General features: G+C 41.3%; 2 protein-coding genes across 2 annotated transcripts in view; one reads left to right on the forward strand and one right to left on the reverse strand.

Annotated features, from left to right (window-relative positions):
* ALG13 (ALG13 UDP-N-acetylglucosaminyltransferase subunit) overlaps positions 1-6710 on the reverse strand; it is a 31590-nt gene extending 24880 nt beyond the window's left edge. The window contains exons 1-5 of the mRNA XM_040572787.1: positions 6542-6710; positions 6169-6331; positions 5791-5929; positions 3854-3962; positions 127-339 (exon numbers count right to left, since the gene is read on the reverse strand). Of these exons, the coding sequence (XP_040428721.1) occupies positions 127-339; positions 3854-3962; positions 5791-5929; positions 6169-6331; positions 6542-6622 (705 nt within the window). The 5' untranslated portion in view covers positions 6623-6710. The remainder of the gene's footprint in view (positions 1-126; positions 340-3853; positions 3963-5790; positions 5930-6168; positions 6332-6541) is intronic.
* Positions 6711-18613: 11903 nt separating this feature from the next.
* DCX (doublecortin) overlaps positions 18614-19334 on the forward strand; it is a 126800-nt gene continuing 126079 nt past the window's right edge. The window contains exon 1 of the mRNA XM_040572305.1: positions 18614-18733. The gene's annotated coding sequence lies outside the window, so the exon portion shown is untranslated. The remainder of the gene's footprint in view (positions 18734-19334) is intronic.

The raw sequence follows: 19334 nt of genomic DNA on the forward strand, positions 1-19334 counted from the left end.
GGAGCCTCGAAGGCTGCCTCCGGGAGGAGGCTGGGAGCTACTCCAGGGCTCGGGGATGGAAGGGGCAGCCTCATGGGGTAGAGGCCGAGCCCCAGGGGGTCCCCAGGGGCTCCCTGCCGGCCCTACCTGCTCCGAGATGGCTCTGAAGAGGCAGGAGGCGTCCTTGGCCGTCAGCTTGCGGTACAGCCCCAGGCTGCCCAGGTACTCGTCCATGGTCACCTCGCTGAGGGACTTCTGCCCGAAGTACTTCTTCCAGCCCTTCTGCATCGTCCTTGGGAGGTGGCGGAGGCAGCGGAGGGAAGAGGCCGGGGCTCGTACCGGGGGGAACGGGTGGAGACGCTAATGAGGGTGGGGGGGGGAGTTGGCGGAGCTAATGAGGGGGGGTGCGCTAATGAGGGGCCGCGCTCAGGTGCTCTCGCTCCTGGTAGGGGCCGCCGCGCTCCCCCCAAGCGAAATGTTCCCGAAATGCACCAAATATTTGGCTTGTTTAATGCGAGGGGGGGGTGCTCCTTGGTCTGCCTCGGGGACAGGAGGGCGCGCTAAGCTGCTGCCTGCGCCATGTGCCAGTCCGGGAGAGTGTGTGCACCGGGGGAAATCGGCCAGGGCTTATCCCGAGCCTCCTGCCCCGTTCCTGCCTCCTGCCTGGGCTGGAAATGAGGTGCTGGGGGTGAAGTTGAAATAACTGCACTAAAACTGGTGTGAAGGAAGCGAAAATCTCAACTGCTAATGAAATAGGTGGGGAGAACTTCGGGGATCGGTAAAAAAAAAAAAAAAACCACTCGCAGATATGTGCGCCACAATTTATTCCAATTATTTTATATATATTCCAATTATTTTTATATATTCTAATTATTTTATATATTTACTTATTCCAATTACATATTTATTTTATTTATTCCAATTATTTCATAAGTATTTATTTATAGCCCTTGTGCCTGATCCGATTAGGAGAATTGTGCATCGGGCTCCAGAAGCACCCATGAGTTTATTTTGCTTGTTCTAAGCAACAGCAACAAAAAATACCAGATAATGTACTCACAGAATGGGCAATTGGCATCGACCACACCTGCATAAACATTTTAAAGTGTAAATCCTCTTTGTTTTTAAAAATATTTACCTAACTACATTGGTAGTACACTTCTGTACTTGAAATGCAGAGCTCCATTCAGCGTAGGTCAAGAAAGGTGTTTCACGTTACAGGAGTCCAGTGGAAGTAATAACGGGATAAAATTGTGTAAATGGATTGTGTTTTCAACCCCACCCCTCTCCTATAGGCCACATTTTACTTTAAGAGTGGGTTAATTGCCCCAAACCAGGCAAGTCACTTAGCAGCTTGGCAGCAGGTTTTCAGCTTGGCTTCTCCCACTCAGACTCACTGTCTTCCCCTTTCCTTTAAGAGGGGCCTAAATCTCTCACTTTTTAAATTCTCTTTTTGGTGCTTGTGTAACTACATGAGGCGAGAGCTGAAGACATCTGCTTATTTGCAGAACGCAGCAGGGATATTAACGAGGACAACTTATTTCCACTAGTGCTAGGCAAACATAGTCAAGAAACCATTACATGTGTGCCGTCTGTTAAGAAGTAATTTAGCTTGTCCTCCTCACTGGAACTGCCAACTCAGGGAAGATTTTGTGGGGTAAATTTCTGCCTGCCACAGGAATTAGATGGTTCACTGGCTTAGAACAGAGCAAACCTCTGTACTAGCATGAAAGACTGACCTAGACATTTTACCTACTCCATTTGCCTGCCTGAGTGGTCAGATTTTGGTTTAGGAAGCGTTTAAAAGGAAAAAAAAAATTTCATATTTTTTCATTTTCTCCAATACAAGGGAACGCAAAATGGTTTGCAAGATGCGAACCTGTATTCTTTTAGTCTCAGTAAATGCTTTTTATGAGTCATGCCAACAGGAACACCTTATGCTAGAAACTATTGAGAAGTCTCATTTCTTAGTAAACTCAGCTCATGTGGATGCAACGTGAGCACATCTGTTTGTCTACACTCCACTCGCTAACTTCTGAACTCTGGTAAAGTTGGGTGGGATGCCCAACGTTGGATTCTGACTGAGCAGTCAACTGGACAGTTGCTTATCTAAATGAAAAAGAAACACAGAGCCCTGTTTTTCTTTCCACAGATATAAACCAGCTAATTCCTGACCAGCAGAGATCCCCAGTTTCTCCTGCCTTCCCTCAACTGTTCTGTAAGCTGTGTCCATGCTCATAGTACACAGGCTGCTGAAGTTCTATTTCACTGTTGGGAGTGCATCTCTGCCCGTTCTTTTTCACTTCTCAGAAGACAATTTTCTTAATTTTATAGGAATATCCTTTCTCTTCTCCATCTAGCACAATTACCTCTAGTTTTCCACTTCAGTCTGTATCAGTCCAAAAGACAAATGTTACTTAATCAGTAATTGCGATCTGTATTCTCAGAAACATGTAGGTCAGTACTACAGTAGCAAAACTGGTCAGAGCTACTAACTGCAGTCAGTCCATGGGAGCAGACTTGGGTCTGAGGCCATCCAACGTTATGAGGGAGAGGTCTTGCTTTAACACTGTGCACTTAAGTTAAAAATAGCTAACAATAGTGTAAGGGTTTCTGGCATGTACATATTCCAAAATATCATTAAAGCATATATATATATATATATATATGTATATACACGAAATGAAGAATAAATTGCATTTATGAATTAGTATTGTATGCTTTTAGTGAGCTTATTCACAGAAATACATTATTTGCATTTGGGTAAAAGAAAATAGTTTCTGAACCAGTCACAGAACACATACAAAATCAGTTACAAATATAATTTATTTAATAAAAACATCATGATTTTGATAAAAATACCCTTCAATCCTTCAAAATAAACATTTGCATTGGTTGCTTTCACATATTTGTTGCACATTCAAAGTAACCCAAGGAAACTGGAAAAAGATCAAACCTGACCAGTCATAAATGGGTAGCACTGTCTTTTTTTATATGTATGCATTAACTTTTGTCCACAGTTATAGCCATTACTGAATTAAACTGGAAGCACTGGTAGAACTACAGCTGTGTAAAGAACCACTCAAAGGAAAAATTTACAAACACTTCTTCTGCAGCAAAATTTTAAAATTGTGAATTACCCTTTCAATGTGAACAATGAAAACAATGGTTCTTCCTTTTGCAAGTTTGTTGCAAAGAGTGATTCCTTTCTTACATCAGGGTTTGATCTAGCTTTAGCCTTAACTGTAGTAAAAAACAGTGGGACTGGATGCTAGGTATGCTGTACAGTGTTCAGCACTTGAATTGTCAGCATTTACCTTCACAGAGCTCCAGCTGAACTAAACATTACATCACATTCTTCATTTATGGTATCTCCTTAGGTCAGGTATTTCCTTGTTTCTTCCGCAGCATCTTTCTTGCCTTATCAGCAACTCTTCTAGAATGGATGTGTTTATATTAGCAAATGAAGAAAGTAATCCAGAAGTCCACATTTGCTGCTTCTTCCAACACGTTTTCAGTTATTTCAAGCAAAAGGTTTAACAACACCTCCTCCTTCCATCATGCTAGCTGCTTTCTCTACAGGACCTCGTTTGTCACAGGTCGTGCCATTCATGACTCATTTCAATAAAGCTGAAACTAAAGTCAACTCGGAGTTCATACTTACCCCGCTTGTTTGCATTGCGCTCTTTTATGCATAAAGCTAGATTACTTTGAACTGGAACTAAACAGGAAACCATCTGTTGATATTAACAGGCATTTTCTTTGAGTAAATATAAAGAGTTTGTCCCAGTTGGTGGAATCTTTAAGCATGGAAGATCTCACTAGGAGAGCAGAAAGGTTTTATTCTGGTATTTTTATTCCTCAGAGTTGTTTATTCAAACCCAACAACTTTATCCAAAAACAAAGCAAACTTTTCTGGTTGTCCAGGAGGAAAAGGTTTCAAAGTTGACAAGTCCATTGACTGTAATGTTTCCACAAGAGTGCTGTAAAAACAGACCAAAACAAAATACAAAAAATATTAATCCCAAAGGAGATTTTTTCTTCACACAATTTTCTTTCTATTCATGCATACTTTAAGACTGACACAAAAATAAGGACATATTCTGAAATGAGAGAGAGGCACCACAATCCAACAGGCTCCAACCTTTACCATCTTCTAGGCAGCACTGCTGAGAAAAGAAAGAATTTCAACCTACATCACAGCTTTTACAGGCTGGCTCAAGCTCTAACATTTTAGTCTTTTGTAGCTGTAGTGCTGGGAGGCTGAACAAGGCCTGAGAATCTTCACCATAAACCATATCAGAAAATTCATCCTATCTGAACACATGGCATAGTTCTCTGCTCAGCACATAGCCAGAAATAACAGCTAAATTGATCTGTTAGCTTTCTATTATCACACTGCAAGTAAGGCTCAAATGCCAGGTACTGTTCAACAAAAAATAAAATTCCTTACTGTTGCTGAAGTTGTCAAAAGTACTAAGATAATAAGTTTAAGAAACTTGCCCAACATAAATGTATGTCAGGCCTATTCTTTTCAGAAGGCTCTCCTGAAACATGCAAAATCCTATTTGCATGGCAAAGGAACAAGATACAGGCTAAATAATGTGAGTTGCATTTCCTCTGCCTTCAGTTAATCTTCAGGTCATCTGTTATTTACAGAGCACAATGAATCATAAGTAACCATAAAAAAAGAGAAAACAGCAAGATATAGTCAAAACAAGGATAGCAGATGAAACAAATAGGAGCCAGGATAAATAAAAACAAAAGGAGCTGTATTTTTTTCTCCTGAAGTGACAGACAGTAGGTCTGTGAAACTCCATGTCAAAGGATGTAATGGATTCAGAAAGTTGGGTTAAAAGGATAACCCAAGTAAGTACTTGGAATACAGATGCATTTAGAGTTACTAACCATACAGCATCTTAGCATCTACAGCATTTTAGGGATATAGTTTAGTGGTAGGCTTTACAGTTCTATGTTAATGTTTGACTTGATGAGCTTAGAGGTCTTTTCCAACCTGAAGGATTTTATGATTCAGGTCCTTCCCAAATCAAAGTACTTAACAGTGTTAGAGGGAATGTAATATAAGGAAGTACCATAAGTTCTTGACCTGCATGTGATTACTGCAGACAGGATATTAAAACTACATGGTCTCCTTATCCTTATCAGCAAGGACACTTATGTTTTTGTTTTCCCCAAGTACCCCAAATATTTACGTTTTTCTTATGTCAGTGCATCTATGCAGTCAACTTTCAGGCAAGGAAAGTCTACATGGTGAACAATGAAATGGAGCACTAAGTCCGTAGGGAGCAAGTTACTTCTTATGGCTTATGGTTTTGAACTGATGGCCTAGTTTGTAGTATTTCTAAACTTTTAAAAGTAATTAAACAACAGGTAAGAAAAGGCAGAGAAAAGAAGTTATTAAGTTCTTCTAGGGTGGATCTAACACTTCCAAATTCAACCACTTCTATTTGGTTTAAACTGCTCTTTGTCCAATCTGAAAACATGTGCTCTCAAAACTATAAATTAAAAGGACTCTTGGTCAAAAAATTTGAGAAGTTTGGTAGATAAACCACCAAACGTTAACCTATCCACTATGGAAAATCTACCCTGAAGATAAATGGAAGAGCAGCTCTCCAAGATCTCTGCCCAGTTCTCACTGCCCAGTGAAGAAACTTACTGCGGTACTTAGTGAATGTGATTTTGTTACAGAAAAGGATGCAAGTTTTCATGTTACAGTCTCAATACTGTAATAACAGTGTTATGGTGTTGAGTACTGCTTGTTCAGTCTGGACAGCTGCAATGGCTCCATACCTGCAGTTACAGTAGAGGACGTGTCCATCTCTGTGAAGTTGCTTTGCCAGCTCAAGCTGATGGTTGTCCATCAGCTTTTCATTTATTACCACCAGGAGTGGTTTTCCTTCTTCTAGAGTCTCCAAACAGCTACCTGCACCTACAGGAGAAGCAGAAAACACTACGAGCATTCTCACTGATGAAATATTATCCTACCCGCTCCTGAAACACGAGACACTCCTGAATGTGAACGTTTTACCCACACTGCTCTAGCTAGGAACCTTAACATCCCACACCGGCTCAGACCAGCACCCCAGGGAGACAGGCACACATCACTCACACACCGGCTTCCTCCCCCCGAGAGAACAAGCCTGGCAGACCGAGGGCTTGCAGGTCTACCTGCGTGGCTTATGACCAGGTCGGCCCTCCGCAGGTCCTCGGCCAGCGACTCCTTGAAGCGGAACACGTCCAGCGCGAAGGCCGGGGCGCGCCGCGGGGCCGGCTCCAGAGCTCCCCGCCCGATCTGCAGCACCAGCTGCTCGCAGCCGCGGCTCCGCAGCGCCTGCAGGGGGACGGCCGGGAGGCCTCAGGTCGCACACCGGGGCCCCCAGTGGCTCCCAGTCGCTCCCAGTCGGGCACAGGGATGCCGCCCCCTCCCCCCCCAGTCAGTACTGGCGGGCGGGCCCGCAGTGCGCGCGCCGCGCTGAGGCGCTAAAGGCTGGCCGTGAGGGGACAGCCCCCAGCCGCCCGCCCAGGCTTTCCCCCGCCTCACCCGCACGGCCGGCGGGGAGGAGACGGCTGCGATCAGCTCGTCGAAGCTGGTGGTGCCCACGGTGACGAAGACGGACTTCATGGCCGCCCGCGGGGGACCTCAGCGGCGGACAGGAGGCCGCCAGAGAGCGCTGCAGAGCCCGCCGCGGCGCTCCTAAAATGGCCGCCGGCCTGAGGGGCGGATACGCGCCGCTCGGCCCGCCCGCGCCCCATTCGTTTCTAGAGGAATGAAGGGCACGGGTAGGTGCGACTTACAAAGGGGAAAAAAAAATCTAAGTTTTTAAAAGGGATTCAGTTCTGTAAGTTTTTTTTTCCTCCACGTGTTATTTTAGCAATAGCGGGACCGAGTCACTGTAACTGACTGGTTCATTCACTGTCACATCCTGACTGGCGCTGGGTGTGCTCACAAGCGGCCGTTCCTGTACCACAGCCACAGCTACCTTTTCTTTAAAGGCTGTAACTGACGTGAACTAGGATTACCGAGGTTTATCCAGCTTTCCCACAACACTGCCTTGTTTCAAGGACAGCTGCCTTTGTACTTTGCTACTGTCCCTTTTCTCTTGCTACTGTTTCAGTCAGTTTCCTTCCCAGATTTCCCTCTGTGGTAAGAAGGAAAGTGTCTCTTACAATGGAAAACAAATCACCAGAAGGAGCTAGATTTAAAGAGCCATTTAGTTCATAAAAGGGTGTGATTATACACATGCACATACATATATGTATTTGAGAAAATACCAAAATGGCCTTTTCTTAAATGGCTTTTTATCACAAAAACTAATTAACCCAGGAAGCTTGGTTAATGCAGCTGTACAGCTTCTGGAATTTGAACTGTACCTGCTATTGATGGTTTGTGCTTTCTTAGCTCCCTTAGTAAGTTTGCTACTGCTTTAGAAGAAGAGAAGTTTGATAGTTTGATTCTCAAAATTAAAGTTTCCTGCTAAGAAAGCATTTCTAGAACAACCACACTAACGCAAATATTGCTGCACAGTGGCTGGTGTAAGTGAGGTCTGGAACCTGACAGCACACACTGCTGTGACAGGTTGCCTTCCCAGCTGGAGAGCTGAGGCACCATGGGGAGTCCTGGGTGTCAGACACTGGTGAAAAAAAGAGCGTGAAGTCCCAGGAAGGAAAACACAACAAAATGCTCTCAGGGGAACCATTTCTGAGCTTGCTATTAATGAAGAAAACATGAGGTATTTAGGGCAGACAGACTAGAACAGACACAAGGAAAACAGGAAACTACAGACTCAGAAGCAAACAAACAAAAACAACAAAGTTTCTATCACTAGCTTCCACTGACATTTTACCTGTCTGAGGTGAGCAGTTCAGAAGGTTTTTGCTGAACTGGTCACCTCAGCCTGTTAAGCAGGGGAGAAGTCATATCATTACAGATGCATGGCATGCAAGCCTACTTTCAAATGACTGAAGACAGGAGCAAATTGCACACATCTCAGTGAGTGAGCTTGGGTAATTTTTACCATGTGGAGACCCTTCCACTGATACCACAGCAACTGGGCAAGATGGGAAACAAGGAAAAAGAGGCAAATGTGGTTTGAACGCTGCAATTTATGTTCTGCTTTAATAGAGCAGACCTTTAATAATTTTGGCTATGTGCACTGCCCCCCAAAAATCACAGACAAATCTGTCAGAGGAGCTGAAAATGTATATTATGTCCTGATTGCAACTCAGGGAAAAAAAATGGAAGCAAGACTGAAATCAGGGCTAGGAGCTGTATTCTCCTGGTTTCTTTTTCTCACTTTGCCACTTACCAATAGTAACACCTTTGGGAGGTGATCTTTTCTGTTTATCCACCTGCAAGGCAGTGTTTAGCAATTTATCTCCTCTAAAGAATCCTGTGGAGGTGATTATATTAATGTGTAGAGAATTAAGTCATTTAAAAATCTTCACTCGCATTTGAAGCCATTGAATTTTTTTTTCCTCCTACCCTCCTTTACTTGACCTTTTGAAAGGTCATCATTGAATACAGGTAGGTTTTCCCTACTCCATATTGCCTTTTCTCTAAGCACACATCTTTCTATTTCAGGCTGGTCTTACTACCATCTTAAGAAGACTGATGAAAAACACTCCCTTGAACAAATGCATGTCAGCTCCCTATGGGACATAATCCCAGGAGCCAGGGAATCAGGCAGGAGCTGAGATGAAAGCCTCTTCTGAAAACAATGCTGTTCATTGCTAAACTGCATTAAGTCAGTTGTGAAGATGAAGTCACAGGTAGATTTATTACCTCAGGTACATTTTCCCTTTGTGATGCACATCCTGTTGGGGAGGGGGAAGGGGGAGAAATAGTGTTTTAGATTCAATAACACCACCATTAAATCTGTTAAAATAGTCTTGTCCACTGAAGGCTAGGATAATCCCTTAGCAGTTACACAAAACTGAACTGACAGTTTTCTCAAGTGTAACACATTGTGTAATTCTACAGAAAGAAGCTACTCGAGTTAAACATCTAAATCTATTTATTCCCTGAATTAAGTTTAATAGATGAGGTCACAGTTGTATACACTACTGAGTGTTCCAAGAAAGATGCAGAAAGATCTAGCTATCCTGAGGATACCTCTGATTGCCGTGTTAATGGATCATTCACAATGCTCATTAGCCCCCTGTTGCTTTCATTTAGCATAATGAGCCACACTAAAATTTATTTATTTTTTGATTAAAGGAAATGGTGCTGACAGCAGACACGGGGGGGGGGGGGGGGGGGGGGGGGGGGGGGAAGGGGGGGGAAGGGGGGGGAAGGGGTACTTTATCTTGAGAAACACGTTGTTAAGCAAAACAATAATCAGCCCAGAGTGCACAGGGCCTTGGTGGCACCAATCGGCCTCACCCTGCTCTTATTGCTCTCTCCCAGGCAAAGAAAGTCCAGGACCAGGTGTGGTCTGTGTGATTCAAGCCAGGCAACGACCTCACCAACAGGACACAGCCCAACAGCTCCAGAAAAAGGCAGGTAGAGCAGTGACGGAACAGGTCCTATCAACAGTCTAGTGACCATCAGGCAAGAACGAGATAACAAGACACTTATAAGGTCAAGCCAAGAAACCCAAACTGTGATTCAGGAGCAAAACTACCTCCACCTCCCTGTTTTTACTTAAAGCCTCAGCTTAAAGGAAGCCCCTTGCACACACACATACACACACTGCCCCCCAGCAGAGGGCAGGTGATAGAAGCCCCAGGTGATGCAGGTCAGGGCAAGTAAGACCTAATCAGTGCAACTAGGGTCCTGGCAACTGCTGAATAAGTCAGACTTGGAGTGAAGGTAAGAATGGTAAACTATCAGGTGGTTCAGAGATGAGTATCAACACATCTGTAAACCTTTCTGATAAAAGGTTTAGGATATTTGAGTTATTATTTTTAATAAGGATAGAATTTAAATATATTGGAGTGTTTTCCTGTCTGTATCTTTTTTTATATATTAGGCTAGGTTACTGTAGTTCAGCATATTACTGCTTGTTTGTAATTAAGGCTATGTAGCTCACCAGGTGCATGCTCTTGCCCTGCCCAAATGAAAAATAAGCCTCATCACGGTGAGGTAAGTCAACACATTCATTCTGCAGTTGTAACAGGTTTAGAGTTATTGTCACTGTTCCTCACCCGTGATCTCACTTTCAGCCATCCACTAGTAACTTAAAGTTTCTTTAAAGCAAGGTCCTCTCAAGAAAATATTGTATGCTATGAGCAGCAAATTGCTCATGCTTTTACTATTTGCCCCTTCAAACTCCAACAGTAGAAAATGTGTATTTAGTACATTGAAAACATTTTGAGTAGTATTAGTCTTTCTAATCCTCAAGTGAGAGAGAAACTGGAATGCAAACTGCACAGTACTGTGAGTTACATTCCTATATCTAGGTTTGCTCTACTTATTAATGTTTGGATACAGAAAACTTACTTTTCTAGCTAATGATGGTATATTCTAAAATCTGCTCAATTATTCCTGACAGTGCTTTAGGGTATATTCACAAATTAAATGAAACTATGGACGTTTTAGGAGAATAACCTGTTAGGTAAGAATAAACCCATGCATCTCAAGAAACTGAAAAAATAAAACCAAACCAGAACAAATCACTCATCGTTTCTTAATCTTAAGAAATTCAGAATAATTTCTGTCCTCAAAGCACTGCCCTTCACCTTCTAAATGTAGAAGACCTGATTGCATAAGAACATAGTGCTTCAAGGACAGCTGACCATACTCAGCAGTTTGCAGAAACAGGCCTAATGTCACCAGCCTGTCAAATAGCATCTGTCTTCCAGTTTTCTCAGTCAAAAATGTCCAAGAGTGAGTGCCTGTAAGGACAGGGAGTCCTTATGCTGAATCACTTTTGAATTACCTTGTAGAAGATGTTATATGCAGTTTTGTTTGAGATAAGGGTTAAAACCGCTACTTTTAAAATGCAGCATGTTTAGGATAATGGTGCATCAGGTTTTGCATTTGCTTCTTTTGCTTTTTGTTGCACAAGTGCTGAATTTCACTTTTATGGGACTCTGTTTTACTCATTTGCTTTCTAGAATGAAGATAATTCAGAAATTGCTGACAGGATTTCTGAGGTATAGAGTAGGTCTGTGTGATTCCAGCCTGGTATTTTCAATGTGTCCCTGAAAAGTTAGTGTCTTCTGCAGTTTGTACTCCCAGTATCATGCTGTCTAGGGACTAGAGGGAAAAATACTATTCACAGATAACATTGCAGTGACTTTGCTTTGGAGCTTTCAATTGAGCAATGGAGGATACATTCCTCTTGCACATTGAATTAGGCTTGTTAGGGTAGTCTTAAACTAAAAAGGAAAAGGAAAGATATCCATTATGGGATTCAACCCCATCCTCATTTGTACCTGCTGAACATGCATAGGGCATATGTAGAAGTGCTTATTTTCTGGTCCATGAGAACTACAGATCATTCACACAATGAGATATTTGGAGATGATCCCTGCAGTTCTAAGGCAGTTAAAGATCATGTAATCCAGAGTGGGTGTTATGCTTTTTTCCTGGCTATTCATTCCCACCCTGCCCTCATGCTTTTACAGGTACTCATACAACCACACAGTCATCCAGCTCAGAGAGTTGGTCTGACAGAAAAGTCATTTGTTTGCAGTTACATCAGTTGTCTGAGTTGCACAAACACCAGTACAAACACAAGAAAAAAGGCATGATTGTGTCACCTTGGACTTAGATAGGTACAATTCCCCAGTATTTAAGCTGTTGTCCACCTCTTCCTTGCCATTAGTAGGTGGGATTGCATTCTGCAAGCCACATGGTTCAGGCAATGAGTGACCATTGCCTTTGGGACAGAGCTTTTGTGAACCGGTCCCCAGCTTGGGCTGGAGAGTCTCTGCGGAGCTAGTTGTTTCTCTCCAGGATATGTGTGTGTACTGAGGGGATGGAGGGTCTTTATTCAAGAAATATGGGCTCAAACTGACATAATGTAGTCAAAGACCCATGAGAAGGCTAAAATGGAAAATAAGTTCCTCTGAGAGCTTGCACCCATCTGTGCTTTATATGGCATAATTTATGTTCTGGTATTGTCTTCCCATGACAACATCTGGGCAAAAAAATGAAGATGGCCTGAGTGCAAGCTGGTTTTTGTTAAGTGAGAAATGATGTATGCTTTCTCTGAAATGTTTCTCGGTTTCTTTTGATGGCTCAGTATTGAGCACTGTCTCTTTGTGTTCAACTCAACTTGCCACAGTTTGCCCTGAAAGCTCCATAATTATATTATTCAGGAGTAAGAAAATGCATGAAAATAAAGTAGTCAATTCACTTCTTGGTTTTTGGAAACTGCATACTGCCCTCAGTTTGCTCTTGAAGGCTAAAGACTAGTCACAACTGCCACAATTAAATTTTGTCAACTCCCAAAATGCATGGGCTGAAGACACTGCATTAAATAATGAATAAATCATTTGAAAAAAAAAAATACACCAACAGAAAAGTAAATAAACCTGTAAGCCTGAAAAGTCTGATTTTCTTTGAGGGGAAAAAATACCAATGATTGGCTAATTAAAACCACAAACCTGCCTTTCCTTTCCTTTGTATTTTGTGCACATGTTGGTTCTCCTTTTGGCAGCACTGCAGTGGATCACATGAGGCACAAGAGAGCAATTGGATTTCTCCCCACTAAATTTACATGTTCAGTTGGTAGTACATTATGTTTCATTCCTTTTTATATATTTATGAATTTGCAAAATGAGTAAAGATGGCTTTACTCCTGTTTCTAGTTGGCTTTATATGCATTTGAACTGAAAAAATGTCCACTTCCTTTTCCTCTCTCATTTAGATATAGTGCTGTCCCTGTGAGGAATGGTATTTCTGTTACTGAGGGAACCGTCAAAATTAGATGGAGAATATTTTAGGGAATGATTCCTTCATATTAATGTGATTCAGAGATGCTTGGTCTGGGAAAATGACAGAGGAACATTTGTCAGGCAAATTTAAATGGTATACTTTGAAATATTTCATCACAACATTTCTACATCATTTGAATTGTTTCTTTGTGGATTTCTTATTTCACAGTGGGGTTTGTCAGCCTACGTATACACAAAGGCTTAGACTGACTGGCAACAGTAAAGGGGATGTTAGATCACCTCTTCCTCAGGGCTGACTAGCAGAAGGCAGGCACTGGAGTGGCACAGAAGAGCTGTGTCCACTTGCCAAATATCTCACATTTGAGGTGGGATGCTATGGCTTAGCTAGAATGAGTGTTATATCAGTCCGTGATCTGACTACTCTTGCAGATTTTTTCTGAATTTTGCACTATTTGATAGCATACTTTAAAAGCCCAGGTTCTGGATTTTTGAATGATTTTTAAGGCCTTATGCTTCTGGAGAGGAGACTGAAAAAATGACTCAACTGAATCTTAAGGTCCTGAAGACTAGCACATATATAATATTTGTTATATAACTATGTATCCTCTTATTACTCCCATTCTACTTTGTTTTTAAAAATGTCATGATTCTTTGAGACCTGACTTTTGGAAGCTCAGGGCTTACTAATTCATGAAAGTAAAGTGCTGCTGGCCTCTGCCCTGCACATGAAGCAGGAGGTTACCTTTATACTTGGATATAGCACAGACTCTGTTTCAATCCTTATTATATGAAGTGTGGCTCAACTGATTTGTACCAGCTGTGGAGCTGAATCTTTAGTGAAACTTGATGCCTCTGCTAGGTTTCTGTCAAGGATAAAATACTTGCATTATAGAAACATAAAGTGGACTTCATATCAAATAAAATTTCTCAAAGCTGGTAATTTCCAATGAGCGCTGGGGACATTTGGGAAGTTGTAAAGGAAATAATTTGAAGAATGGTTCCAACACAGGCTGGTGTGCAGACATAGGAGGGAGCCTGAGGTCTGTTGCAAGGAGCATTATCCTGGCTGTGAAGGCTCGATATGGTGATGTCTCTTGGCAACCGGTCTCTTCAGCTTCCCAGGGAACCTCCACTAGTGACAGCCTGGCACTACTCCTTGCTGTCTGTGGAAAACACACCCTGCTATTTCTGCCCCCTAGCTACCAGCAAACACCTCCACCGCAATCCACTGTGTGAATGCTTTGCTATTTCATATTCCTGCATAATCCCTCTGACAACCAAATCTATTAAAATTCATTTTCATCCAGGCAAATCAGACTCAAATCAATTGAGCTTTGTTCTCTGAAGGCAGATTGCTCTGGTGCACATGCAATCAAATCCTGAGGTAGCCTTGCATGTATTTTTACAAGCACCGAGATATACTTTGTGTTTCAATTATTCTTTTTGATGCACAGTTTTGAAGGGAATTTAAATATTATGCTCAAGTAAACAGTTTCAGATCTTTGGGAAGGATCTCCAAGTGAATGGAGTTCCTCCATTTTCCCAGCCAGTCCCAACTGTATAGGTACATAGAAACGTCTGTCCTCACCACGCAGCATAAAAATAGGAAAGGAGGTGGCCTGTGAACCCAGTTTAAATTTCACCTCCCTTGTGCTTATTGTTTTCAAATAGCTGGCTCTCAGCAGCAGTACTTTCTGTAGGCATTTTGAATTGCGCTTCAGAATTCTTCAGGGGTGCCTGAGTCACTCTACTGAATAAGTAAAAGGATTTTGCAAGGATGGAGACTAGCTGAATATACCGTACAATGACTAAAAAGCTATTTGAATTCTGCCTAAAAAGAAAATAGAAAAGCACGGCTGTCGGGCAAACATGACCAGCAGCGTTCATGCCACTAGAGGGCTGCCTGCATACGCTGCATCAAGGAAATAAAAAGGCATCAAGCACGCAGGCTCATTTTCGCTTGGTCTTCCAGTGCATTGTATGAGCACCTTTGCATTTGCAATCCCTGTTTTTATCTCCTCAAACTGACTATCAAAACCAAAGTGAAATACTGAAAGCATATGACATGCGCTTCCCAGCCCAACGACAGAGGTAGCCAACACAGCTCTGCATAAGGCCTCAAGGATCAGATTATGCCTCATGCACCAAGTCTGCCTATTTTCAGCAAATATTTTTCAAAGGAACTGTACCCTCTGCATCATTCCCAAGCCTTTGCAACAGAGGCAGGGGTGCTAGCAGCAGCAACAGAGTCATGATTCATTAACCTGTCATTTTTGTACTAATAAGATAATAGCTTATTATTTACAGGCTGTCTAGTTGCCATGAGACATTTGGGATCAAAGTGGCCACTAGATATTTGCCAAAACCATTGAGTTCAACTTGGAGATTCTTAAAACGCTCAGTCTGGGCCACCATTTTTTTGTTTGCATGTTTATATAGCAGTGAATCATACTGAGAAGAATCAATACCAGAAACATCTTTCTTTGCATGCATTTCCTGTTTATGGCCTTCTTTTTACCACCAGAAATGCTACAAATATTTTATGCAGAGGCAAATCAGAAGGTTAATATTTTACAGTAACTTTCACAAAGATGTGAAGATAAAAAATTTTGGCTTTTATTTTTTAATGTCCTAAGGACATCATGTATGCAGAGAGAGGCATAACAGAGATATCTATTAATGTTTTCAACTGGCAAACTGCTTTGAGTTTGTGTGCCTATGTGATTTACAAATATATATTCTTCCTTAGATACCAACATATGGTGAAAGCTTCCTTCAGGATTTCTTGCATCATAATTCCAGGATAACATTCATCTGTTAAGAATAAATAATCTTGCTAGAACTCACTCAGAAATACTGGACCAGATTCATCCCAGGTGTAATTTAATGGACTTAGATCTAAAACAGAGCTCAGTGTTACATTTGGGAGAGTCATTATTGCTGCATGTACTAATGTCAAAACAAGGCTGTTTTGCATTATCTTGTCCCTGGAGAAAACATTACTGGACTCAGGATAGTCCTGTTTGCTTCACCCTTTAGCATACTTACGCATGGCCACCTGTACTTCCATTTACATGTAAAATTGCCTTTTCCCTTTTCCTGATAAAACTAAGAGATGTTCAAATACAAAATGTGACTGTTCATTTACATAAGGCTTTGTGTACCAACGTTTCCTGTTAGTGGCACACTACAAAGCGCTGTTCTTGTCACTGTGCCATATTAAAACAGTGATTCATCGTTAAAGAAATTGCTCCAAATGAAAGGCCTTGGTTTTGGTTTGTCTGATATTTAAGTATATCACAGATTGGGTTGACAGCTGAGAGTAGGCTAAGGTCTTTAATCAATCCAAAAGTGAGGTACAACACGCTTGGCAGAAGTATATATCGGTCAACTTTTCTCTGCCTTGCTTGGAAGATATAACTATGAGGTTGAGAAAATTCTTCATGCTTCACATCATGGCCCATTTCTAATCCTTTTGGTAATGGCTCTGAGCTTTGGAGATACAGGCAATTGGCCATCAGAAATTGGACTGAGCGTGCTTGCAGGCAGCTGGGCAACCATTATATAGAACTGCATCAGGTTGCTGTGTGACTGTGTTGAACTTGAGCCAATGCCTTTGCCATGAAGCAAATAAAGTTCCTTTTCTGTCCCTTATCAAATGGATATAATTGCCTGACAGCACCCACAGTTGATATAATTACACTTCTGGCATAACTAGTAAAATAAGTTAATTTTTCTGAATGTAAGGAGCTTTGATGTTGAAGAAATGATTCACATCTATGATCAAAAGGAAACATTTTCTGAAGCAGTGTCCCATTTGCCTCCACAGCCTTAGATTTCTGTCATGATGGGCAAAATTACTCTGTTTGGGTTCTCGGAACCTGGAATTTTATTTTTTACTTTGTGAGGCAGTGACTTGGTGAGGATTCAAGTGAAATCTTCGTTGAGTCTGAGACTAGTATTACGCAAGGTACTTCTGGGATATATTGCAAGTCCCTTAATGTTTTCTGTTTATGAACAGCCTACCCCAAGGTACTAATTAGCTAGTGGAATTGCATATACACAGAATACTATTTTGTTCTTCCATAAAAATAAATTCATGATTGAGGTGAATTTAACTGCTTGGCTAAATTGTGAGCATCCTGAATTTCTGAAAACAGCAAAGTAAGACAAATATTTCTGAGATTAGTATTTTTCATCTAAAAATCTAGTTACACATATTTGGTTATTTTTAATAACACTAGTCCCCATTAATGATTTGTTAGATGGAATAAAACAATCTAAATATTGTTATTTGTTTTCTACAAAGTCTGGCCTCAGCAACATCTGACTTTGGTGGTTAGTACCTTTGTTCTATAGTTGTAATCAACTATTTTCTTTGCCTATGTACTGTGTAGGCTGGAACACCTTATTTTGTGCATCTTACTTTGACATACAGATATGATTTGTGCCAGGTGAAGTGTTTCTTTTCTTACTGGAGCTCAAGGATGTTCTGAACAAGGAACAGGGGGCAAAGCATGTCTGGCTGAAATCTGTTGCTTCTGAACTTAAGCAATACAAATGCAACTTGTTTTAAATTTTCTTTGGGGCATTCTATTTTTTCTTCAGAGGATGAGAACATCAGACTTCTCAGACAGATCAAGTCTTGAGGATACTTGTGGGTACTAAGTAATAATGACATATCAGTTTTAAATTAAACACTGTGCTTCAGAAGTGGCTGCAATAGGAGGAACCAGCACGATCTCCCTGGGTTTATATAACAAAAATGAACGCCAATTACAGTGTAGTTTTTCCACTGGGACTTAGCCCATCATTTTGTCTAATTATAGCATGAATCCCACAATGGAGAAAGCCCTTCTCCTGTAAAGAACTAATTCCCTTTAGATATGCTAAAAATCTTAAGGAACTCTAATTATAATACATTTCTCAATAGATAGAGAGAGCCAGAGAGAGTCTGTGCCAGCCACTTACCACAGGGAAAAAAGAAAAAAACAAAACAAAACAGAAAAAAGATAAAGGACTACCCCGGGAAACAAGGAGGGAATATGAAGTAGTTTGTATAAACTCCTCTCCTCCTTTATCTACGCTCTTAAGAAATATAATGACTTCGCTATACCTAAAAGAATTTCTGTCAATTGAAAGTTGATAGATTTAGTGACATATACTCAAGCAATAATGTTGAACTAGAGACTTGGGAAGCAAATGGCCAAAACCAAGTTTTACTATAATCCTAACAAATGTTGGGACACTCCAAACTAGCTTGGGTCCCCAGACTGCCCAGTCAGCTTTGTGTTGTAACTTCTGTCACCAGATATGTTATATCACGCAATGGGTTGCCTGAGATAGAAAAGGGAAAAACCTCTGATTTCCTCACTCCCACTCCTATTTTTCAGACCAAGTTTCAGTACAGGTTTGGTTGGGTTTCTCTAAACCTGAGATAGTTCATTAAACTGCATTAAGCTCAACTGAAGGTTATTCTAAAGACTGCTGAACAGCAAAAAGTCATCATAGAGAAGAGCTGCAAAGCTTCTTCAGCACAACAGAGGATGGTTATAGATGAGAATGACAAAGAATAAGCTATAGTCACTCAGGGATGAGATAACCACACGTATGCATGTCACAAGGCATCAGTTTATTTTCCTGATGTTCTGTTCTGAGTTTTTAAATCTGCAATATTTAATAAAGACGCAGTGTTTAACATTGAAAATGCCTAAAATATGCCTTCCCCAGCTGTCTGGTGAAATTGAGTCCAAACTCTTATTTTCATTCAACGGAAGGGTCTCACGTCCTTATTAACACTGAATGAAAGATCTTCCAGACTCACTTATGAGAAAGAACAAACAGCCTTCCCAGGAGGAGGAGGACTGCATGTTGTGTTTATTTACAGGTTGGTCTACTAAAAAAACAAAAAACAAAAAACATGATTACTGTTGAAAGATGATACCTGGGGAAGTGAAAACCCTGTATAGCTGGAACTAATCACCTGAGAGACAGACAACAGCTCTCACTGCTTCCTGGCCTTGGAGACATTTGTTTGCCATGTTTGTCTTTCCTTGAGGGAAACAATTGAGATGATTTATACATGCACAAAGGCAAAATCTCCAGAAAGCAGACAAAGTTTAGCAACTCAGAGGTCTTCCCATCTCAATAACCCCAAAGTCAGAGCATGCAATAACAGTCCAGGGAAAGCTGGTTGGTTTCTCGTTTTACCTTTAAATTACATTCAAAGAGCACAAAACTTTATTTAGATAACTTTTCTCTGACAATTTCCTGTGTTCTTTCTTAAGTGGTTGACACAGTGATATCCAAAGATAAATGGAAGAAAAAGCACATGGAGCAATCACTGACAAACCATGGACAACTGAGTCGCATTTGCTGTACCTGGTCTAAATGCAAGGAACTGCTTGTTGAAAGAGAATTTTTCAAAGCAGGTTGTACTTATAAAAGTAATCTCATAGTCAGTCTGCATTCCAAAGCCTTTGGCTGGC

This window comes from Cygnus olor, chromosome 13 (genome assembly GCF_009769625.2).
Source record: "Cygnus olor isolate bCygOlo1 chromosome 13, bCygOlo1.pri.v2, whole genome shotgun sequence".
Taxonomy (NCBI): Eukaryota; Metazoa; Chordata; class Aves; order Anseriformes; family Anatidae; genus Cygnus; species Cygnus olor.